Raw genomic sequence first — 25,555 nt, 5'->3', positions numbered from 1 at the left:
CAGAAAGGTGTTACTTCAGGTCCGAAGTGCCGTCATGCACGAGCCTAATATAGAAGGTGCAGTTACGTATATGACCTGAGGTGGCAGTAGTGAGTATAACATGGCCAACTTGCATCCAGCCCCTTTAAGTATTTGCCATAAATAGGAAAGTTCCCCTCTGAACTGCAACATGACAGGGAGAAACCCTTTGTTGTTTGAGTCAGTGTCAGTGACAGTACATCTGCACAGCGCCACCTGCTGTTCATAGAGTGTTCATTATCAGGCTTTACACATGAACAAAGTGATATATTCATCTTTCAAGTGGAGTGGAGAAAAACGGAACAGAATTAATATCAACCATTTATTGAAGCATCACAAAAATAGCAGCAGCGACATTTCCTTTGTAGATAAACAGACTCTTACAGAATATAAACGTACAGAACAACCATCAAACATTTTCTTGTTGAATATTTCAAAGGCACAAAGCAACAACAAACTCACAACAGAAGCAACAGACTCGGACTCCCATAAAATCCATAAAATCCGTTCATGTAAGTGCTCTTCATATTTAAATATAGTCAAAATCCGAGCGTTCCCTGTCTGGCTTTGTGCTGACGTATATATAGATTTATATATCGAGTAAATGTGCTTAAGGTTTGGCACGTTTCTGCAGACACAAAATAATGAAAAAGTTCAAACGTGATGCAAGAAATTCACCCGCGCACTTTCCAAACTTACAAAAATGTCTCCTTCAAAATCTGCGTCTTTCTTCATTAAACGCTTAAAATTGCTGGTAATAGTTGTCGTGCGGTAGGGGGGGGAGGGCGGAAGGGCATCTGGCTGGATCACGCCGGGCCCAGTTTGGCGATGAGCTCGTCACAGATCTTCGTGAGCTCCTCGATCTCCTGGTTCTGGAAACAAGACACGGAAAAGACATGGATTTGACTGTAACTCTGTGAAAAGTGTGAGATTCACTGCTCATGTGGTCGCTAATGGAACGCTGCCCTCTGGTGCTGTGAAAGTGTAAATACATCCACTGTGAGCTTCCATTGAGCATTAGACTGGGTGATTTCCACAAGTGTGAGGAAAATATTTATCTGTAACTTGTTTAATGCGGCTATTTCATATTTGACGTGAAATCAGGGAAAAGGAAAAATAAGTTTGAGCCTGTTCCTTGCTTTGGTTTTGTTCCTTTATTATGTATTGCATCAATCAACCAAAACAAGCCACTCATTCTTTGTGTTTAAATGAAGTACCTTCTGCTGCACCGCCCTCTCCAGAGACTCCGCCTTCATCTGCTCCTTCCTCAGACCGGCCCCCAACGCCAGCGTCTCCGCCGTGGCCTTGGACCGCACCTGAGCTATCTCAGCATTCGCCCTGAGGAGACAGAGAAGTACTTCACAAATACTGTTTGCGAGTTCAACAGGAAAGGTTTTGGCCCGGGCGAGCAAGGCAGTAACGGCAGACGTTTACCCACTCATGTTTGAAACAGACCGGATCGACAGGTGGATGATGTAATGAGAGGCTAAAGCAAATTATTATGCAGCTATTTTCTCTCACGCAAAATGGGAAGGACACAAACATCTGAAAAAAATCTGAAAGGTCAAAGGGATGCACGTCTAAAAATATTGGTACATGACCCAGAACTATCAAACAATTTGGGTCGCAAGAAGCGAGATGACAAGAAAAGACAGAAAAAATGAGTCAATGTCTGAAGAAAAATCGAGCACAAAGCATCAGGATTCCATTATCTTCCAGTGCTGTCATTTTCAGCAGCCGCAACCGACCTGAAGTGTCCGAAAGTACAAGGTGTTCAGTGTTCAGAGACATCGCCAGTGTGAGAAAAAGGGAGCTCTCAACCACTATTGATCAAGACACATAAGCTCAGATGTTTAGACTGGCTCAGGAACGAGCTAAAGACAGATTTTTCAAAGGCTTTATGGACCGATGAGATCAGAGTGACTGAATGGGCTCATGGCTGGATCAGTGATGGACTGAACACCTTGAACTTCTGGACAATTCAAGTCAGTTATAGCAGCTGTAGCACAGTAGTAGAACGAGTAGCAGTAGTAGAACGAGTAGCAGTAGTAGAACGAGTAGCAGTAGTAGAACTAGTAGCAGTTGTATCTTTAGCACTCACTTATCCAGCTTCTCCTCAGCGTGCGCCTTCAGAGTCTGGTACCTCTGCTCCTCCTGTTTGATCCGCAGCAGATATTCCTGAGCGCACTTCTTCAGCACCTCCTCGTTCTGCACAAACAGGAGCCATGGGTGAAAATCACATCTCTCCCTCTTGTATACACTGCGTTCCAAATTATTATGCAAAATGTATTTTTGTGTCAAAAAGGTTAAAAAAAAAAAAAAAAAATATGAAACTCATGGATGGTGTCATGTCTCAGGGCTCTTTGAATCACTGACATTAATCTCAGAGACCTGGGATGATTAGTTTTCAGGTTAAGCCCAGTTAAGGGAAAAACTACTGAAAAAGGGTGTTCCACTTTATTATGCAGATCATCATTTTCAAGCAATATGGGAAAGAAAAAGGATCTCTCTGCTGATGAAAAGTGTGAAATAGTTGAATGCCTCAGTCTAGGTATGAAAACCTTTGATATTTCATGAAAGATTAAGTGTAATCATCGTACTGATAAGAGATTTGTGGCTGATTCAGACACACTCGGGTTTGTGCAGATAAAGGCACAATGAGGACGGTTTCTGCCAGACAAACACATCAGATTAAGAGAACAGATGCTACAAAGCAGCAGACAGGTATTTGAAGCTTCTGGTGCCTCTGGAGTCTCCTGAACATGAAGGTGTAGGACCCTCCAGAGGCTGCAGTTGTGCATAAACCTTCTATCCGGGCCTCCCCTAAACGGTTAATTGAAGCTGTTGAACAGAAACGGCTGCAGTGGCTCAGAAATACATGAAGACTCATTTTCAAACAGTCTTGTTCACTGATGAGGCCGTGTGACCCTGGATGGTCAAATCAATGGAGTAGTGGATAGTTGGTGAATGGCCCCAATGTCCTAACAAGGCTTGACGTCAGTAAAGAGGGGGCGGAGTCATGTTTTGGGCCAGAATCATGGTGAGAGAGCTGGTCGGCCCCTTTAGGCCCTTTTAGGCTCCCTGAAGGTGTGAAAATGACCTTTGAAAAATATGTGGAGTTTGTGACTGACCACTGTCTTCTATGCTACAAAAAGAAGAGCCGTGTTTTCCCGAACAAAATCCTCTTCATGCATGACAACGCACCATGTCCTGCTGTAAAGAAAACCTCTGCATCACTGGCTGCTATCGACATAAAAGGAGAGAAACTCATGATGTGGACCCCCTCCTCCCCTGACCTCAACCCTATTGAGAACCTTTGGAGCCTTAACAAAAACAAATTCTATGAGGGTGGGAGGCAGTTTTCATCCAAACAGCAGCTCTGGGAGGCTATTCTAACATCCTGCAAAGAAATCCAAGCAGAAACTGTCCAAAAACTCACAAGTTTAATGGATTTAAGAATTTTGAAGCTGCTTTCACACAAGGGCTCCTATGGTAAAATATAACTTGACCTGTTAAGATGTTTTTAAGGAAATGGCTTTTGATTTCAGTAAATATGACCAACTAATGCTACAAATTTAACAAATGACCATTTTCAGTTAATTACAAGCTTTAAAATGTATTGAAACGATGAGTTGCATAATAATTTGGAACAGTGGATTTTGAGGTTTTTGCTACATTAATTTTTGCAAAAAATACTGTTATCACTGGGAGATTTTTTCCACCACATTTAAATGATCCTGTACCAGCTAAAGACTTGAAAATTATGCTGACTCTCATTTGAGTTGACAGTTTAGAAAATCTTAGAAAAATGTCATTTGCATAATAATTTGGAACGCAGTGTAGTATGTTTAGTGTATTTGGCGTCGGTCGCTGATGTTGTACCTTCTTGAAGCCCTCCAGAACCCCCTTCATGCTCTCGTATCTGCGGAAAAGCTCCGAGAACGACCTCTCCACGGAGCTGAGGTCGGACAGAGCCTGGTCTCTCTCCATCGTCAGCGTCCGCACGGAGCTGCTGCAGGAGAAGCTCATCTGTCCATCCTCTGGACCATAGACAAATACACATTAGCACAAACATTGAATGTGAGTCTCGTGAGAAACATGAACTCACCGATCATCTGCGCCACCGTCTTCTCGTACTCAGCCACGATTTTCCTGAAAACACAGTGAAGTGGGTGAAGTTTGGGGTTAGGACGTTATCATCGTTCCAGCTGTGGACTTTACCTCATCTCCTGGACCTCGGTGCGGCTCTCGTCGTACTTCCTCTTCCACTGCTCCACCTCCATCTCCTTCGTGATGATCTAGAGAACGTCAGAGGAGCATCAGAGACAGAGTGGTCACAGTTGCAGTGGAGGTAGTAGAAGTAGTAGCAGGGGGAAGCAGTAGAAGTACCTCTTCCCTGATGAGGGTGAGCACGGCGGCCTTGTCCATCTCACTCAGAGGAAGCCCGCTCTGAGGATCTGAGCTCAGGACTGGAGTCTTGTCTGGTTTCATCGGGAACTCGTCCTTTGAAACAGAGAAACAAACCTGCTCGATCAAAAACCTGCTTCCCTGGTTTAGATCTATTGTCCCCGATTCTCCATGAGGCCTCATAACAATAGTGAGCTTTACAGAAACATGACTTTTTACAGGCCAAGGTTTCAGACAGAAAAAAGAAACGCAGGACCTAGCAGAGGACAGGAACAGTGTCCCAGCAGAGGACAGAAACAGTGTCCCAGCAGAGGACAGGAACAGTGTCCCAATGGAGGACAGAAACAGTGTCCCAGTCGATGACAGTCCCGAGTTCACATGTTTTTTGAAGGTTTCAAAAGCAAAACTGACTTAGTACCATATTTTAGACAGTAATAATGTTTTCTCTGTAACTAATATACAGAATAACGTACTCCAGTTTTAGAGTAACCTGCCTCACACTGATAATCCAGTTGAAAACACTTACAGTTTCCTCTTGTGTCCAGCAGGGGGCCTTGTCTTTCTTGTGAGAGCTGATCTCCTCGTCAGAACCTTCAGAGCAAAGCAGGCTGTGGTCAGTTCCCTCCACTCTCCCATGAAGACGTGAGTGGACCTACCCTCCTCTGGGCTCCTCTTCTCCTCCGGCCTTTCCGCGGGCTGGGGGTGACTCCTGATCCCGGTGCTGGCCAGTTTCTCCTCGTCGGTGGCGTGGTGCTCCCTCTGAGTGATCTCCGGAGTCCGCACCACCACCTCCTCCTCTTTCTCCTGCTGATGATGATAAAGACTCGGTGTGAGAGGTTTCAGACGTGTCTAACCCGTGAAGAAATCCACTCAGACGGACTGACCTGAGCGACGTCTGGACCGGGCGAGTCGTCCAGCGGCGGCACTTTACACGAGCTTCTACAAACACAAGGGACAGGTCCGGTTCAAGGACTGGGTACCGTCACATTAGTATTCCACACCAGTACTTTAACGATACTTGGTTTTCCATACTGACACGTTTTCCATCACACGTCACAAACGGATCGCTACTACTATCATTACTTCAGAAAGGACTGGAGTAAAAGTATGTAGTACTTTCCACTTCTGACATGTAACACACACGCACATCGATATGAACACGGTGAACTGAAAAGGAGTCATGCTTCAGGGATGGAGGGAGGAACAGGACGTACTGCAGTAGTAGTAGTAGTAGTAGTAGTTGTAGTGATAGTAATAGTAGTAGTAGTAGAAGTAGTAGTAGTTGTAGTACAGGGGAGTACTTACAAGAGCAGACAGAGAAACTGCGTTTGGTTTGTTTTCCTGAAGCAGAACACGAGACATGAAGAGAGAGTTAGTCAACAGACGAGGAAAGTACTACTACCACTACTACCACTACTACTACTACCACTACTACTAATACTAATTCTAATACTAATAATACTACTAATACTACTAATAATACTACTACTAATACAAATTTACACTGGTATTGTGCTTTACAAGCCTGTGTTACCAAGCTTCTCAAAGTGCTACACTCATTATTCATTCACTCCAGACTCAGTGGAGTTAAACTACTGTTGTAGCCATCTGCCCTGGGGTTGACTGACGGAAGTGAGGCAACCAGTCTGTGCCATTGGCCCCGCCGACCAGCCACTATCTACTATCTTAGTGAGCGCCCCTAACCTTAACCCAATTCTAACCCTAAAACCACATCTTGACCCTCAAATAGTCCTTCAAAGAAGTGAGGACCACCCAAAATGTCCTCACTTTCCAAAAATGTTGGTTAAAAACTCAAATAGGTCCTCACAATGTAATAAGTACAAGAACACACGCACAATCTTGTACTGCTATCTTAATGAGGACACTCATAGACATAATGTATTACCCAGATCCTAGCCCTAAGCCCCTAACCCTAACCTGAATCTTAACCCAACCCTAACCCTAAAACCACATCTTGACCCTCAAATAGTTCTTCAAAGAAGTGAGGACCACCCAAAATGTCCTGACTTTACAAAAATGTCCTCACTCTGTTGGTTAAAAACGCAAACTGGTCCTCACAATGTCGTAATTACAAGAACACAGACACACACAATAATTCATCCTGGCCTATTGTACATGTTTTTAGTGGTAGGGGAAAGTGGAGGAAAACCTATGCAGACAACATGCAAACTCCACAGAAAGCCCCCCCTCCCTTCTAGCTGTGAAGCACAAGCTCTAACCACTGCATTACTACTACTACTACTACTACTATTATCTCGTCACAGAAACGGTTTGGACTTCACCCTGAGTTCACCATCCCATGTGTTCATTCATGGAAATAATGTTGAAAATATAGAAAAAACAAAACGTGTCTCCAAACCTTTGAGCGGTACTGTACATGATATAATATAAATAAACAACAGTTTTCCCTGATCATTATTTGGATGCAACCTGTTGTTGGCATGATACACTTGCTGTCCCTGTGAAATAAACGAACAAACAAAACCTAAAAAAGACCCACGTGTCGGGCTGCTCCTGGCTCTTCTTCTGGCTCTTCGTCTCCACGGGTTTCTGACCTCCTCCCGTCACCGCCTCGTCGTCTCTCAGACTTTTAGACGGTTTGAACGGATCTATTGAATCATCAAACACATCTGAGTCGAAACTGTACGACCCGGTTTTCGGTAGAGGCACATCGTCAGCGTTGGGAGTTGACGCATCCTCTTGAACATCAGCTTTCGCATCCGATTTCTCCTCAGCCTTTTTCGTTTTGGGAATCTTTTTGCCGATCGTCTTTCTTGCACCCAGTTTTTTCGGAGGAGCTTTGGCCGCCGGCCCTTCGTCCAAACCAAATTCTAGCACGACGGGTTTTGCCTTTGAGTCCTCTTCTTGTTTGATTTCCGGAATAGTTTTGCTCGTCGGTGAGTTTGGGATTTTGGTACCTCCGCTCTGGAACGGGTTAAAACTTTCGTCAAAATTCTCTGGGTCAAAATTGTAGGATCCACTTTTGGGGATTGGAATGCCGTCTATGTCCAAAGCAGATTTGGGAGAGTCTGAAGCTTCTTGAAAAGCTTCCAAAGGTTTAGAGTCAACTTTTTCTTCCACTTTCTCCTCCATGGTTTTTGTTTTCGGGATTTTCCCTTTGCTAATCGTCTTTCTGGTCCCTAGTTTTTTCGGAGGAGCTTTGGTCGCCGCTCCATCGTCCAATCCAAATTCTAGTGCAACTGGCTTCGCCTCTGAATCCGCTTCTAGGCTTTTGACTTCTGGAATAGTTTTACTCGTCGGTGAGTTTGGGATTTTGGACCCTCCGCTTTGGAACGGGTCAAAGCTTTCATCGAAATTCTCAGGGTCAAATTTGTACGCTCCTGTTTTAGGAATTGGAATGTCGTCAATGTTCAAAGGAACTGGCGAAGAAGGTCTGTCAGAATTTGAAGCTTCTTGGGAAATGTCTAAAGGTTTGGAGTCCATGTTTTCTTCTGATTTCTCCTCTGCATTTTTAGTTTTTTGATGTTTTACTTTGCTAACCGTCTTTCTTGTCCCTAGTTTTTTCGGAGGAGCTTTGGTCACTGCCCCATCGTCCAAACCAAACTCTAGCACAACAGGTTTTCCCACCACATCCTCCTCTTGAGGTTCAATTTTTGGAATAGTTTTGCTCGTCGGTGAGTTTGGGATTTTGGACCCACCGCTTTGGAACGGGTCAAAGCTTTCGTCGAAATTCTCTGGGTCAAATTTGTACGCTCCTGTTTTAGGAATTGGAATGTCGTCTATGTTCAAAGGAACTGGCGAAGAAGGTCTGTCAGAATTTGAAGCTTCTTGGGAAATGTCTAAAGGTTTAGAGTCCATGTTTTCTTCTGATTTCTCCTCAGCATTTTTTGTTTTTTGATGTTTTACTTTGCTAACAGTCTTTCTTGTCCCTAGTTTTTTCGGAGGAGCTTTGGTCACTGCCCCATCGTCCAAACCAAACTCTAGCACAAGAGGTTTTCCCACCACATCCTCCTCTTTAGGTTCAATTTTTGGAATAGTTTTGCTCGTCGGTGAGTTTGGGATTTTGGACCCACCGCTTTGGAACGGGTCAAAGCTTTCGTCGAAATTCTCTGGGTCAAATTTGTACGCTCCTGTTTTAGGAATTGGAATGTCGTCTATGTTCAAAGGAACTGGTGAAGAAGGTCTGTCAGAATTCGAAGCTTCTTGGGAAATGTCTAAAGGTTTGGAGTCCATGTTTTCTTCTGATTTCTCCTCTGCATTTTTTGTTTTTTGATGTTTTACTTTGCTAACTGTCTTTCTTGTCCCTAGTTTTTTCGGAGGAGCTTTGGTCACTGCCCCATCATCCAAACCAAACTCTAGCACAACAGGTTTTTCCACCTCTTGAGGTTCCATTCTTGGAATAGTTGTACTCGTCGGTGAGTTTGGGATTTTGGACCCACCGCTTTGAAATGGGTCAAAGCTTTCATCGAAATTCTCGGGGTCAAAATTGTATGAACCTGTTTTAGGAATTGGAATGTCGTCAATGTCCAAAGGAACTGGCGAAGAAGGTCTGTCAGAATTTGATGCTTCTTGGTGACTTTCTAAAGGTTTACAGTCCATGTTTTCTTCTGATTTCTCCTCAGCATTTTTTGGTTTTTGATGTTTTACTTTGCTAACCGTCTTTCTTGTCCCTAGTTTTTTCGGAGGAGCTTTGGTCACTGCCCCATCGTCCAAACCAATCTCTAGCACAAAAGGTTTTTCCGCCACATCCTCCTCTTGAGGTTCTATTCTTGGAATAGTTTTACTTGTCGGGGAATTTGAGATTTTGGACCCTCCACACTGGAATGGATCAAAGCTTTCGTCGAAATTCTCGGGGTCAAAATTGTACGAACCTGTTTTTGGAATTGGAATGTCGTCAATGTCCAAAGGAGGTAAAGACGTTGACGTTTCTTGGACAATTTCCGAAGGGTTTGCATGAGTTTGCAAATCTGGTTTCTCCTCTGCCGTTTTTTGATTTTCGACTTTGCCGATCGTCTTCCTGGAGCCCATTTTTTTCGGAGGAGCTTCCGTCGCCGTTTCCTCGTCCAAACCGAATTGTAGCGCAACAGGATCTGCCTTCGGCTCCTCATCAACGTTTGCTGTAAAGGAACTGGTACCACAGGGCGGAGGGGAATTCGGAATCTTGGATCCGCCGCTTTGAAACGGGTTAAAACTCTCGTCCAGATTCTCCGGATCAAACTTGTACGATCCTGTTTTGGGAATGGGGGTGTCGTCGAAGTTCATAGGAGCAGACGTTTGCAGGTTTGGCATTTCTAGAGCGATTTCTAGATGCTGAGATTCAGTTTTATTCTCCGAGCTTTCTTCTTCTTTGGGCGTTTTGGCCTTACCAACAATCTCTTGTACACTTTTTGTAGAGGTTGTCAGTTCGGTTTCCTTGTCCAAACCAACATCCAACATGACTGGGTGAGTCTCCTCTTTCTCAACATCTTTTTCTGATTCAAAGTTCAGCTCTAGTTTCGGTATCGAGGTGTTTAATGGTGAGTTTGGTATTTTGGAACCTCCACTTTGAAAGGGGTTAAAACTTTCATTCAAATTTTCGGAGTCAAAATTGTATAATCCGGATTTGGGGATGGGACTGTCATTAAAATAAGGAGTTTCTTGTGCAATATCTTGAGGCTGGGATTCAATTTCTTGCTTCAAAACCTCGTCTTCTTTCTGTTTTTTCACTTTGCGAACCATCATTTTACTACCTGCTTTTTTCGGAGACGCTTCAGCCGCCGTTCCCTCGTCTGACCAAGCTTCTAACGCGACATATTTGGCCTCCTCTTTCTCACGAATGTTCCCCGATTCCATTCTATCCTTGAATTCGGGGCCTGCAGCAGCACACGGTGGGGGGGAGTTCGGAATCCTGGAACCTCCGCTCGTGAACGGGTTAAAACCTTGATCTACAGCTTCTGGATCAAACTTGTACATCGCTTTCGGAACATGAACTTCCATTTCTTCAACCTCCTCCTGTAATTCCTCTGGTAAACTTTGCATTTTCAGCAAAGGAAGTTTGGGCTTTTCCGTTTCTTGAGATCCATTGTGTTGAATCTCAAAGTCGGGGAACGTTTTTTCCACTTGAAGATCTAAACTTGGTACGTTTTCCTGCAAAATCTCTCGCTTTCTGGGACCAGAACCTTGCGTTTGAGCATGGATTTCTGTCGGCGCAGTTTTGTTTGCGTGTTCGTCCGTCTCTGCAGCAGATGAAGTTTGAATGGTTTCACAGACTGGTGGAGATTCCTGCTCAAACCGTGTCATCGTTGGAGGTTCTCCGCAGGGTTCCTCTGTGTGGAATCCCAGAGCTGCACTTCCTGAAGATCTGGGTAGGTCCCGGATCATCTCCAGGCTGAAGATGGGGCTCTGATCCTGGGCTGGAGTGGAGATGACCAGCTGCTCTTCCACCTCCACATCTAGAGGAACAAGAGAGAGAACGTTTAGTGGATTCATGACATTTTTCTAACTTGAGTTCTTATCCTGAAGCTTAAGTTTTTATCCTGGTTTAACCGGCACGGAAAAAATGTCATCTAGAAATAAGTCTGTTTACCCTTGATTTTGGTAGAAGTATTTCTACCAAATCTAAAATATTATTATTGGTCCACCAATTTACACAAAATTGTGTTCCTTATTCACGAGCAGGCACTAAACTGGTGCACAATGGAAATTAAATCTTGCTCCATGTCTCTCGTGTCCATACTGACTTCTAAAATGCCCATTCGCTTTTCCCAATGCTCAAGCAACCTTGTCCTCATCTCAACTTTGAGAATATGGTCACAATTCCGTTCCTTTTTTAAACTTACTGAACTTTCACACTATAACCCTACATATAACAACCACATTTTCCCTCCGAGCTTAGAACCAGCCTTTTTACACTGGGGAAGCCAGGGACCGGCAACATTAGATGACCTTTACATTAATAATGTTTTTGCCAGCTTTGATGAGCTTTCTCAAAAGTACTCTCTTCCAAAAAATCATCTTTTTAGTTACTTTCAAATTTGTAACTTTGTTAAATCAAATACTGTGTCCTTTCCTTTCATCTCCCCCAGCACCATTGTAGATAAACTGTTTGAAAAGCCCCTGAGGCAAAAAGGCGCTCTTTCTAAGATCTATTGTCTTATAAGTAACATGAAAAGTGAATGCATGGAAAAAAAATCAAAAAACAGTGGGAAGCAGAATTGGGAAAACAACTGAATGAGGTTGATTGGAAGAGGGCGCTTTCGCAGATAAATGGCAGCACTTCTTGTTGCAAACTTAACTTAATACAATTTAAGACTGTTCACCGTATTTATTTTACAAACTCAAGACTATCAAAGATGTATTCTAATGTCAAAGACGAATGTAACAGATGTCACATGTCCCCTGCCAATATGACACACATGTTTTGGTCATGTCCCCACTTAAAAAACTACTGGGCTATTATTTTTAATCACCTGAGAAGAGCTTTAGAAGTCCCCTTGACACCATCAGAAGATGTAGCCATTTTTGGAACCTTCTTCAATCTTAATTGGAAGTCATACTCAAACCATGAAAGGAATATTATTGCCTTCTCTACTTTTATAGCTAGAAGGCGAATACTATTAGATTGGAAATCAACAAACACCCCTAAAGCCTTGCATTGGTGTAGGGACCTCTTGCTCTTTCTCGACCTGGAAAAGATTCAATATGATTTAAGAGGCCGACCACATGGGGCGCCGTGATAAACTATACAAAAGCCTTGAAAACGTTGTAATTGTGTCAACTTGTGATGGTAGTGTCGGGATGATGATGTTGTCGCAGGGTTTCAACATTTCAGCCTGGGATGTTCCAGTTTGATTGGGGACAAATTGTAGGTGAAGGTTTTTTGTTGTTTTGTTTTGTTTTCTCGCTCTAAGACTTGAATGGCGAAGCATCGGCATCTGTAGTGTGTAGCCTGTGGTCCTAGAGGTGGGCGGAAAAGGAAATTCCAGACATTTAGAAGTCCAGTGCTTTTTTAATTGTTGTTGTTTATTTCTTTCTCTCTCTCTTTTTGTGGAGTTTGTCGATCTGTGTCTGACGGGGACTTTGATGATGTGGTGCTGTGGTCACTTTGTGTTGCGATACAATGCTGTATCTTTTTCTTTCTTTTTTTTTCTTTCTTTCTTTTTTTCCTTTTTTGCGATGTATTGTGCAGCCCTGGTGCCATTGTGTGCCGGACTGATTTTGGGTCCCATTTCAGATGGAGGGCTAATGTTGGGTGGTGGAGATGGGCTCTCATGATGTTGTATATAGGACCGCATTTCTTTTTGTTTTGTTTTTTAATATTAGTTATTTATTTTTATTTTTTTCATGTCTTTTCATTTTTCTTTTTTTTCGGGGGGATGGAGGGTTGTTTTGTTTTGTTGGGGAGGAGGGGGAAAAAAAGAAAAAAATCAGAGACCTTTGTTGTGGCTTGTTGTTCTGACTTGTCAATAAACAAAAAGTGAAAAAAAAAAAAAAAAGTATTTCTGCACTAAAGGCAGGCTCATCTTTTACAGTGTGAGTGACATTTGAAGTAGCCAATCACATGTTGGCCTGTTCCAAGTTTGGTTGTGAGCGCCGTTTTGTTTCTCTTTTAGTTATCAGGTGTAAACATAAGTATTGGTCAGAAAGCAAGAGCACACCCACATCTAGATGGCTAGACACTGAGTATTTTGTATAATTTGTGCTTGTTGTAAAGATAACATTATGGGTCAATTTGTCATCTGCTAAACCTGCTAGTGCTAATGCTAACATACTCCTAAACACATTATGAAAGCTACATATTATCATTGGTTCAACTGTTATTTTTGTGTTTTATACAGACCTTAGGACACACCTTGGCAAATCTTTAATAAAGACCAAACATTCATAATAAAACCAGTCAAATGAGCTCTCCCCAAAACAAGTGGCAAATCCAAACAGACAGAGCCAAGTTTAAATGTACGGTTTTATTTTGTGACATATTAGTCCCAAAGATTTGCTCAGAGGCATTTTGAATCTGGTTTTGTTTTGGAATAAACTAGTTATAAGTGGAAAACATCTGTAAAAACACAGATTTGACCTTTTTTTAGGGTCCGGAAATAGAAATCTCCAATGAAAATGAAATAGTAACAATGAAATGCAGGAGAAAGAGCACTTCCTGCAGGCAAACATTGTGAAATACGACTCCAGGTCTGTCTTTGACGAGGAACAATGTTAAAACATGATTTAAACCTCAAGACTGTCCATTTTGCAGGATATATCGACATTAAGTGTTAAAATACTTTTTCCACCAGCAGATTGTGTACTGGATACACAAATGAAGGTCGAATATTCCTAATTAGATGAAACTTTCTATATTGCAAACAAATAGAGCCTTTTCCTAAGGATCATGAGACGTTTCGAAATAAAGCTCAGTTTAAGCAAATGAAGTTTTAGTCCAAACTCCAAACCCAGAGCTGCTCCTGCTCCTGCCACAGGGGGCGCTGCAGTTCAGACTGTGATTGTGGGCAGACTCGGTCCAGTCCTCCACAACACATTCCTCATTATGGTATTGTGATTTTATGTTGCTACGAGACGAGTTCAGTTCAGCTCAACCAAACAGCTCCAAGAGCAACACTCTCCTCACGCATTTATTTCCTTTGGCTAAAATCACATCCTGGGACCATTAACGCTGGATTTTTAACAAACCACAAGAGCCTGGATTTACTGATTTTTTGGTGTTATTTCATAAACATGAGCCAACCGTGTTTCTGTCGTGACAGACATCAAACGGTCGCTCCACAGCCCGAGAAGGGATTTCCGGGTCAGATCTAGTCGGCACTTGCATCTTTACTTGAACTCCTCAAGTGGAGGAGTTCAAGTATCTCGGGGTCTTGTTCACGAGTGAGGGACGGATGGAGCGTGAGATGGACAGACGGATCGGTGCGGCGTCAGCAGTGATGCGGTCGCTGTATCGGTCTGTCGTGGTGAAGAGGGAGCTGAGTCGGGGCAAAGCTCTCGATTTACCGATCGATCTACGTTCCCGCCCTCACCTATGGTCCTGAGATTTGGGTCATGACCGAAAGGACGAGATCGCGAATACAAGCGGCCGAATTGAGTTTCCTTCGCAGGGTGTCTGGGCGCACCTTTTCGAGATCGGGTGAGGAGCTCAGTTACCCGGGAGGAGCTCGGAGTAGAGTCGCTGCTCCTTCACGTCGAAAGGAGCCAGCTGAGGTGGCTCGGGCATCTGTTCCGGATACCTCCTGGTCGCCTCCTGCGGGAGGTGTTCCAGGCATGTCCTAGTGGGACAAGGCCTCGTGGAAGACCCAGGACACGGTGGTGGGACTATGTCTCTGAGCTGGCCTGGTGTGGCCTCGGGGTCCCCCCAGAACAGCTGGAGGAGGTGTGTGTGGACCGGGTAGTTTGGGCATCTCTGCTGAGACTGCTGCCCCCGCGACCCGGCCCCGGATAAAGCGGAAGAAAATGGATGGATTTTAAGTCTCACTGTAATCAGGGTGACCAGATTGTCCCGCATTAAAAACTATAACACAATGGGAGTTTTTAGGAGGAAGTTGTGGAAATTGTGACTTTTTTCATCCCCGTTGAATAGTCAGACTTCATGTTTATGGATGTCTAATCTCAGTTAAAGGTCTGTCACCTGGATGCTGGTTGGTCCATTTGTCTGTTTCATCGCTTCAGTCGACGTGTGGACACACTTTTGTTTTGTATAAAAACAACACAATGCCTCATCATTAGAGAGCGAGTGCAGCAACAGCTTTAGGCATTTGTGCTAGCAGCATAGCTAAAGCTAGCATTTGATCAGTGGTCCAAAAGCAGAAGTGTTCAAAAACAAGACGTCAAACCACTTCTCACACTGTGGTGCTACGGTGCCGTTAGCTTGATTCTAAGGTTATGCTAATTTTGTCAATTCGCTTTGACAAAAAACACGTAAACAAATCTGTGTTGCAGAAACTGTGAAAACATCAGAGATCAGACACACTTCTTTGGGGACTGCCTCGTCCTGAGAGCCTGCAGGCAGAGGGAGGAAGGACTTTATTGCTTTATGCTGATGAACTAAGCTCACTCTGACACTGGAGAGACATCTTTAAACGTCAGAAACACGACAAACACGGCAGGAATGTCCTCACGTTCAAACAAGCAGTGGTTACATCAGCGTCAGACCAGGAACTCCCAAACCCCGGAATGTGGCCGGGCCAGTATCGCCGGGGCAGCAGCAGCACGTGTTCCAACTGTCCCAGAGCGGTCCAGGAACAACAGCCTCTGACCTGTGACCTCTGACCGCACGCTATTCCCACTCCAGCCAAGGGAAGTGACAACTTGATGTATAATCACAAAACAATAAATACAATAAATAAGAAAAATGTTCCCTTTCCTGGATTAAGTCGTGCTATCTCTGTCATAGCCTTGACTGCGGCGCAATTTAATGTTATTCTCTAACAACTTTCTCATATCCACTTCAGTCACCTGGGAGATCTAAGATGGAAGGGCATCTGTGTGAACTTCCACCTTAAAGAGCAGATGACAGGTTTTAATGCTTTTGCAAATATGAATTATTTAGATGGAAAACATCAGTTGCATCATCGTCATTTTATTTCAGTGAAGCAGCAATTTTAATGAAGAAATGTTGGGCAGAAGTTATTTTAATTGATTTTTGGAATGTTTTCCCTGCAGTCTGAAAGATAAATATAAAATAATGTTTTTATTTTTGTTAGTTTCTGGCAGTGTTTCTGTCAGTGGTTCCCCTGTAATGCCCCAGCCCCTGTATACTCGGATTCGCCCCTGCTCAAAGTAGATTCCGAGCAGCCTTCAGTCCCGCTGTCACTGGACTCTGTGTGGCTGCGGAAAATAACCTCTAAAAGCTGTAACTTTTGTGAGAACGCCTTAAAACACAGAAAAGCCCCAAGATTTCTGTTGATGAATCAGCTCTTACATCGTGGTTCTGGAGGCTCCGTCTGCGCTGTAGGTACAGTCATTGTTTCAAACCTTTTCCTGTCCTTAATAAATGTCCATGAATCTTCACCTCTTCACTCACTGTAGAAAACTTTTAATCTATCCAAAGAAACACGTATTTCCTTCTGCCTTTTCAAGCTGTATTGATTAGACGTTTTGTCGGGAAGCCGAAAAAGCACGTGGCATTGCATTTTACGCAATCCTGATCTTTCAACAGCTTCACTCAAATAAATAATGACTTGTATAAAGTCACAGCGAGTCATTGAGAGTCATTGGCCTCAAGTCCAAGTTAAAGTCTCAAGTCACAAACAGCAAGTCCCAAGTCAAGTCTTTTTAGAGCTTTGGTCAAGTAAAGGCTCATTCATACCACACAAGACGCAAGAACTTCTTGTTCTTGCACCCTGAGCTGCAGAACAAAATGAAGTCATTATTGCCTTGTCGCCGTGGAACTGTCCTCAGTTAGAATATGTTTCCATGGTTGCAAGGCAAAAGTGACTTCATTTTGTTCTGCCGCTCAGAGTGCAAGAACAAGAAGTGCTTGCGTCTTGTGAAGTATGAATAAGCCTTAAGTCTCAAGTCCCAAAAATGGTGACTCGACTCTGACGACTCGAGTCAAGTCATTTGACTCGAATCATTTGTCTCCCACCTCTGGCTGCTCACATAAATTATTTTCCCCCGATTTTTGCCAATCTTTAAAAAAATTCTTCTATTTTCCTCATGTTTTTTACACATTTTTTCTTATGTTTGACCTAATTTTTTCTAATTTTCCCATTTTTTCCCCTTCATTTTTCCCCATTTTTTTCCCCTTTACATTCTTCACACATTTGTGGCCAGTGGAGATGAACATGACATTGTAAATTTGCAGATCTTCTACACATTATTCTTCAGTTTTCTGGTTCTAGATGACACACATTTGGGTATAGTTATCAATATTGAAAACCTAGTATTGTTGCAGTACCCGGTACCCGGCCCTTATCAGGCCCTCATCCCAGTCCACTGTGAGAACACCCTGCAGAGACTGACCTTCTGTCCAGCTGCTCGTTGGAAGCTTGTTTTGTGATGGCAACAAGACAATCCACAATGTTATGAGAGTGACATTAATGAGATGAAAGACTTTTACTCCTTCCTAACGCCTCGCTGTAGTAGTAGTAGTAGTAGTAGTAGTAGTAGTAGTAATAGTAGTAATAGTAGTAGTAGTAATAGTAGTAATAGTAGCAGTAGTAGTAGTAGTAATAGTAGTGAACTCTCACTATTCCTCACAGTGTCTCCGTCTGTGCCTTTAGGTAAATTCCTCACACACACGGATCACGTTACATTTTCCCTGAGTCTGTGGAAACTCCGCTCACTCCAGCAGATTGAATCCTATCGCCGCTGAAGATGAAAACACACTGCTCACTTTTCTCATTTCACTTTTCACGTCAGAGTAACAAACAGACCAAACTCTCCCTCTACAGTGTGTATTTGACGACCTGCGACGGGAGGGGCATCTGACTGACAGGAGTGCAGTTGTTTACCTCGTGTCTCGCCGGCGTGGATCCGCCCTGGGGCAGCTGAGGGCGGGGTGTGGACGGGGGTGGCGGCCTCCGGAGTGTCGAACTGAGCGTCAGAGTCCGAGCTGCGGCGAGAAACAAACACATCAGTCACAGCACGTCCTGCACAGACACTGTTCATGCTGTGGAGTCCATTCATTCAGCGGCCTTCACTCTGAGACCTGACTTTAGAGTGTCAAAACGTGTCTCTGATGCTAACTCACATCCAGCTGAGTTTCCCTCCAGTATTCCATCCAGTATCCACTATTATATCCTGTATATTAGGGTGCATCATACGCCCCTTTTTTTTTTAAACTTCAATGGATCATTTTGTCCCTAGTCTAGCTTTGTTATATATATAAAAAAGAAAATGTATGGCAAAGTTTGGTGAAGTTTGAAGCACATTTAGGTGGTCCACCATTCAAATCAATGTTTTGTCAAAATATCGAAAATTTGGAATTTAGCGCATATTTCCAGGCCCGAGATATCAGACCCGGCCTGGAGCTGTTAGGACTGGAGGTCTGAGCCCTGGAGCTGTTAGGACTGGAGGTCTGAGCCCTGGAGGTAAAAGCTTATAGCACCTGGTATTCTCAGGCGGTCTCCAATCCAAGCACTAACCAGGCCTGACCCTGCTTAGCTTCCAAGATCCAAAAATGGTCTGGATTGTTGGCAGTCAATGTGTTAACAGTCAAAATGTGCTGAATCGAACAGCCCTGTAACAGTTTGTGAAGGTTTAATACAAAATATTTTGTAAAAACTCACAATCTTCACAAACAACTTGAGTAAACAAGCAAAGAATAGTCAATTAATCAAATTCAATACCATTGTAAAATATGAAATAAGTAAAGAGATCAAAAGCACAAAACATTCAGCTAAATGAATATCGCATATGCTTCATGATGCAGATCTTGCTTATTGACCCCCTAAACAATGCTGGAATTAGACAAAAATTGGTAAAAATTCTTTTTATGACCAAAGGAATGTTTTAAAACTGGGGACATCATCATTGGTTGACATTGGGGCGTTTGATGCACCCTACTGTATATGGTCATGATAAAGAAGCCACAGAATTCATGTAAATGCCATGAAAAGGGCCAAACACACCTCCTGATGGAACGTTCAGTTGAAAGCAGTCTGGGATGTGTGTAGCAACATCTGAGCCTGTTCAAACTCACTTTGAGGTGAAGATGATGATTTACAATGTTATGAATCTGTGAAGCACATGGCGTCACTTTGTAAACGCTACAGTCTACTGAAGCATTCGAGTCTGTGCAGTCAAACAAAGCCGAGGTAGAAACAGGAAGTGGCTCTTTGCCGGTTCGTGTCACGAGGAACTTCTGAAACCAACAGCTTTTGCTTCTCTTTCATTCTCTTTTCACAGTGTTTTCCGCAGAGTGAGGCCGACTCCAGGGTGCTGCTTCTGTTCAGGCACAGATTTGACAGGACTTCAGCAGAGAAGTGTTTTTTACCTGGATGTAACTGCTCTGATCTGCTGCAGACGGTCAGGTCGAGGTTCAGAAACACTATGGGCCCAAAGAACATCCTGAATGACCAGGTTTTCCATCACAGGCATAATCCAAGATGACAAAGGCAACGGCAAGGGACATGCTGGGTAATCAGGAGAGTCAGGATGTTTCCGTGGGCCATGATTGTGCCACTGCAGGGCCTAAGGATAGATATAAACCAGGGGACCAGGGGGACATGACCCCACCAATATGTCAGGATGCCCACATTGTCCAAACCTACTGTATGTGGAGATCCTCACATCGTGCGAGCGTTCACAAAGACTTTCGATGGTGCTTTAGGCTTGGAGAGAGGACCACCGGCAGCACAACAGTTTAGATTTCATGCTGATTGATCAAATATTAATGTTTTCGGTCTGTTTATGGAGCCTCATTACGTGCACCACCTGCGATGTCTGCAGTTTCATTAGGTCAAGTGTCCCACCACTAGTGTCACCAAACCTATGCCTTTGGAAATGCCACAAGCGTAAATGTCATGCAAATCTATCAAATAATGACTGATGTATTCAAATCAGAAAGAACGTTTGCATCACACTTTCCGTTCATTGTGGCAGGGAGAGACCAGACGGTGAGCTAACTCAGCGGTTTAAGTGGAACACCTCTGTGAGTCAGAAGTGTCTGCATGAAGAAGGGAACAGAAGAAAGAAAGGAAGGAAGGAAGAAAGGAAGGAAGGAAGAAAGAAAGAAAGAAAGGAAGAAAGGAAGAAAGGAAGGAAGAAGAAAGAAAGAAAAGAAAGAAAGAAAGAAAGAAAGAAAGAAAGAAAGGAAGGAAGGAAGGAAGGAAGAAAGAAAGAAAGAAAGAAAGAAAGAAAGAAAGGAAGAAAGAAAGGAAGAAAGGAAGGAAGGAAGAAAGAAAGAAATGAAGAAAGGAAGGAAGAAAGAAAGGAAGGAAGGAAGAAAGAAAGGAAGGAAGGAAGAAAGAAAGGATGGAAGAAAGGAAGAAGGAAGGAAGGAAGGGGAAGGAAGAAGAAAGAAAGAAAGAAAGAAAGAAAGAAAGAAAGAAAGAAAGAAAGAAAGAAAGAAAGAAAGAAAGAAAGAAAGAAAGAAAGAAAGAAAGAAAGAAGGAAGAAAGAAAGAAAGAAAGAAAGAAAGAAAGAAAGAAAGAAAGAAAGAAAGAAAGAAAGAAAGAAAGAAAGAAAGAAAGGAAGGAAGGAAGGAAGGAAGGAAGGAAGGAAGGAAGGAAGGAAGGAAGGAAGGAAGGAAGGAAGGAAGGAAGGAAGGAAGGAAGGAAGGGAAAGAAAGAAAGAAAGAAAGGCCTTAAATGATGTATATTTTTGGTGCTGACTTTGGAGTTGTATCAGGCTCAGACTGTGTGTACGTACGAGTTGAGCTAAAACTCTGTGGGTATGTGGGCCGGTGTAAATCATTAAACTCCCGGGCTGAAATCAGGTCCCAGCATGCCCCTGGGCAACACACAGTGGTCACACTCCCCATCATCAATAGCTAACACTAACAAAAACAACTATGTTTTTAAAGACAGGGTAAAGAGAGAGTAAATGTCCTGAACACGATGTGTCTGTGTCTTGGGACAATTGTCCAATCAGAGAGCAGAAATAGCTCCTCTCCTGTGTTGAAATAAACTTCCTCAATCCCAGCTCCTGTCCCTGATAAAGTCTCAGCCAGTGCAGCCTCCAGTCGTTACGGCTCAGCGGCGGAACTCTGGAGGTTCTTAGCTTTCAAATGTTCACACAAACTTATGTTTGTGTGTTGATGGGCAGCTTGGAGCAAACCAAGTTCAGCTGTAGAGACATTTTTAATGTTGCTGAGAGTTTTCTGCAAACGTTCACTTTAAGTTTACTCCATGGACACGTCCTCAAGCAGCTGTATCTTTAAGTGTTGGCTTTAAGATTCCTGAGTTCAAATCAGAGTTCCTCTGTGGGGAGTGGGATTTACTCTGGAGCATTTACTGTGCAGTGAGGCTGGAGTAAAACAATAATAAAAATGTAGTGAAACAACAACAGAAACGTGAGCTCCATCGGTGGTTTAACGTGAGCTTGGACACGGCACCGTCATCATAATTAGCGCCTCATTACCACACACAGTAATAGCTGCGTAACGACCCGGTAATAAACCTGGGATCACTTCCTGAAGCCACTGGGGCTTCGTCTGGAGGAGCACAAAGACACCAGTCTGTTTTGGTACATTCTCCACAGCCAGGGCACATTGTCTATACTCATGTAACTGTACTGTAACTGTAGATTGCAATAAATGGTCAACAACAACAACAATAACAGGAGACAGCCTCATCAGAGTTGGAGTCTGTAATCAGGGCCTCGTTCCCACAGAACAGCCGGGTAATAATGATTCAAATCAGACAGACATAAATGGTTATTTGCGGGATATACAAATCCTGACTTTTCCCACGTGATTAGATGAACTCATTTCTGTTGAGGTGATAGATATTCCATTCACCAACTATAAGCTGTGTTTGACTCGCGCAGATCTTACACACATTTTCAGAAAACTACAAGGTCTTAGCTTTCAAATGAGACATTGCACAGGCCTGTAGGCTGTAAACAAAAAAACCCACCAAAACAGGCCAAAAAGCAACAATGATAAACGTAAAAAAAAACACACAAAAAACTCAACTCCGGAAAAGCAACAACACAAGCAACAAAAAAGTAAGACAAAGAACAAAGAAGCAACTAAAACACACAGCCGTGGGAACATGTTTTGGTTCTGGGGTGCTGAGGGACAAGATACAAACGCTTTTTTTCTCCTGTGCTTATTTCCTCTTTATTACTATTTCCTGCAATGCTCAAACCATCCATCAGGGGATGCTGCAGCGCCCTCAGCACCCCGGGTTCTCGGCCTTGGTAAAATGTGTTAAAAATGTGACAAAAACGACCAAAGACGTTGTTAGCATTTGGCCTCTCCCAATGTATTCCCATAACTCCAAGCAGGGGTGAAGCTGGAAGCTGCCACGCTCCTGCACAGGCACAAAGACCAGACAGGCACACATCAACTCGTCTAAGCACAGGTAAGAACAGATCTCATAATGTTTCTAGTCCCCCCCCCCCCCCACCTTAACAGAGAGCATTTTCTTTCTCTCGGCTAAAACCTACAAAACAGATCGAGACTTTTTCAGCACATTTTTGTTGCTGATGTTTTGTCACGCATTCATCGCTTTTTCCTTACTTTCAGACGCTTTTTTGTGACGTTTTTTTTCTCGCGCTTTTGTTTACAGCCAGTACAGGCAGAGCCGGTTTTTCCTATAGGCAAACTATGCAAGGTGTGTAGGGCCCCCGCAGCCACAAGGGCCCCACATCTCAGTCAAACTACGGTGTTGTTTCGCTGATTAATCAACTCGTCGTTATGGGCCTATTTGTCTCAAAGATGAGGTGAATCCACACAGTTCTTCTTACAGTAACTCTGGTTCTCTGAATATGCACAGCCTAAAACGAATTGGGCGACTCACAGGCTAGTTCTCAAAGGTCAGACAGAAATAATAATTTGCCATTTACCATCTTAAAAAGTTGGGAAATAGACTAGCAGTAGTCCTAAATCTCAGTCTAGTGCAGTAGTTCTCAACCTTTTGGCGCTGCAACCCCCATTTTAGCAGCTAAAGGGGTTCGTGACCTCAACTCGGGTCACACCGTGAGAAATAGAAATAGTAGACTACCGAATTCTTAAAAAACAAAGAAAAAAAACAAATGGCTAAAATGAAATTCATCAAACTACGAACAAATAAGGCACTCTGGTAAATAGCACACACATGCTACAATAAAATATCAGATGGTTTGCTAATGAAAATATGGCTATTTTATCTAAATGATCTGGCGACCCCCCAAATTTGTCTCGCGACCCCCTTGGGGGTTCCGGCCCCAGGTTGAGAACCACTGGTTTAGTGTTTAGTGGTTCTCACACAGGGAGCGGGGTCTGAATTGAGGAGGAACCGTTGTTGACCGTACAAGGTTCGCTCTTCGGGAAGTAATCATGGGATGCGAACTGTAGGGCCCCGGCAAGGCCGTGGGAACCCAGGGTGCTGAGGGCGCTGCAGCACCCCCTGGTGGATAGTTTGTGAATTGCAGGCAATATTAACCCCTTAACTCCCACCTGAACCGAGCACATTTTCCCCAGCTTTACCCCAATCCAAAAGCTTCTGGAAAAAAGGTGTGAAAATAGCAACAAAACTGAGACGAAAACAAGGATGAAAATGTGAAAAAAGTGAGAAAACATTGACGAAAAAGTGACAACAAATTTACAAAAAATGACAAAAATGGACAAAATTTTGACAAAAAAGTGAGAAAAATTTGACAAAAAAATGCAAATAATTTGACGAAAAAGTGACAAAAAAGTCAGGAAAATTTGACAATAATGAGACGACTGCCCAACAAAAAAAGTGATCTGACGTGAGGAAAAAGATCCATTTAGTTTTGTAGGTCTTTCAAATGAGGCGTTACACTGGCCTACAGGATTTGGGTAAAGCTGAACTGGAGAAAATGCTCTCGGTTCAGGCGGGAGTTAAGAGGTTAATAAACAAGATTGATGCACAGAAAAAGTATTTTGGGGCTAAATTTTGCCCCTCAGCGCCCCCTAACTAAAACATCTTCCCACGGCTCTGGGCCCCCGTGTGGATTTTTGCTTAGGGCCCCAGATGGGCCAGCACCGGCTCTGAGTACAGGCCAGCACAATATGAAAGACCTTTGCCATTTATGAAAACATGCGTAAGATCTGGTTTTAGGTGGATGGTTTCAACAAATCACGATCTCTCACACTTAAACTAACGAGGAAACTGTGCGGAAATGGCAAAGAGGGAAGTTCATCCTCTACAAGTGGAGTGTGTAAAGAAGTCAAAGAAATGGGCTCAAGTTCAACAAACGATCACAAAAACACAGACACAACCCACACTTAGACTCGTGCGACGCCAAACCCCAAATAAAGACAAATCCTCTCCTCATTTCACGGTTTTTTGGAGTGAAAAAACCCCCCACACCATCCATGACGAAGGTGTAATAACAAAGTCCGTGACGGCGCTGTGGCTCTGGAGGAATGTGCGCTTCGAGAGGCACCAAAACAAAGCAGACTCGTCCTCAAAGCCACGTTTTAGGCTCGACGGCTCAGGAAATGGTGCCGCGAACGTCTCACTTAACAACAACATTACGCACAGACAGTTGTAAACACACGAGCGCGTTTGGAGAGAAAAAAAACAAGAGCAGGAAGGACACGCTGAACTACGACCCTTGAAGAGACAACACATTCTTTATAGATTTCGACATGTTTTCATCTGAAGCAGCGGTAAAAAGCGGTTCCCTGACAAAAGTGCGGGCCTGTGCGTGACATGTACCGCCTCTGTGGCCGCGGAACCATCACCTCTCCTTCATCACCGCCGGGGAAATGAATCTGTGATGCTTCCAAAGCCGAACCCTGGCTCTGCAGGTGTCGCTGGGGGGGAGATTCTACATTTCCTTTTGGTTCGGGCTGGTTTTACGCGTGAAAAAGCCCGAGCGCGGGGGTTGTTTTCGTCGGTACTCGCCTGCACTCCTCCTCCTCCTCCTCCTCTCTCTCCGCCCGTGGAGCTCCTCTCTCTGCCTCGGGCCGGCCCTCGTCCCCCTGCTCCCCGCCGTCCTCCGCCCCTGTCACCGCCGTCCACGTCCATTTGGCCCAGGAGACCGGAGACAGCCACGACATCCTCTGCGCCTCCCTCCGCCTCTGCCCGGCCGCTGTCCGCGCGTTACGCTCCCCCCCGCCGGCCTCTACTTCAGCATTTCTCCCTCTCCTCCTCCACCTCCTCTTCTTCTTTTCCTTTTCTCCTCTGAGCCACGTCTCCTCTCCTTCCTGCTTCGAATTCAGCTCCAAAAGCAGCCAGATGACGCGCTGTTTCCAGGGAGCCTTTACGCGCAGTGCCTGGCTCCGGTCTGTGGTCAGCTGTGGCGTTCTCTCGCTTCATCTGGGGGCCGCTCCACCTGCCTCTGCTCGGGAGGGGTGGAGAGAGGAAGTCTTGGTCTGAAACCGTCAGAAACATGGCTCCTCCGCTTTAGAACCTCCCCCCCGCGAGGCAGCACAATGGTACGCTCCGCGCGCTCTGAAGTGTCGAAGGAATTTATGACACGATTAAAGCAACGCGGAGACTCTTGCCTGGACTTAGACACCTGCAGAGGCGCTCACACTGCGGCCAGAGTCACTGTGAGGCTGAAGCTAAAGTGAAAGTGGTTAATGAGACCGTGAGTG

The 25,555-nt window shown here is 44.0% G+C and overlaps 1 protein-coding gene across 4 annotated transcripts; it reads right to left on the bottom strand.

Moving 5' to 3' along the window:
- Window positions 1-326: 326 nt before the first annotated feature.
- On the bottom strand, window positions 327-25,272 carry LOC306982260 (uncharacterized protein). Of its 4 annotated transcripts, none has more exons than XM_079582122.1 (14): window positions 24,867-25,272; window positions 17,847-17,947; window positions 6,947-10,838; window positions 5,731-5,766; window positions 5,310-5,364; window positions 5,082-5,232; window positions 4,952-5,016; window positions 4,408-4,521; window positions 4,240-4,316; window positions 4,127-4,170; window positions 3,901-4,058; window positions 2,120-2,226; window positions 1,236-1,356; window positions 327-890 (listed from the first exon to the last, which is right to left on the bottom strand). In XM_079582122.1, the coding sequence occupies exons 1-14, from the start codon at window positions 25,013-25,015 to the stop codon at window positions 825-827; spliced, it is 5,136 nt and encodes a 1,711-aa protein (XP_079438248.1). In that variant the 5' UTR covers window positions 25,016-25,272; the 3' UTR covers window positions 327-824. The 4 variants fall into 4 exon arrangements, with proteins under 4 accessions (XP_079438248.1, XP_079438249.1, XP_079438250.1 ...); XM_079582123.1 differs by having other exon boundaries at window positions 5,082-5,229; XM_079582124.1 differs by lacking the exon at window positions 5,731-5,766.
- Window positions 25,273-25,555: the final 283 nt, after the last annotated feature.

This window comes from Gobius niger (genome assembly GCF_951799975.1).
Source record: "Gobius niger genome assembly, chromosome: 24".
Classification (NCBI taxonomy): Eukaryota; Metazoa; Chordata; class Actinopteri; order Gobiiformes; family Gobiidae; genus Gobius; species Gobius niger.
The sequence above is the reverse complement of the archived record's forward strand: the minus strand, read 5'-3'. Positions and strand labels throughout refer to the sequence as shown.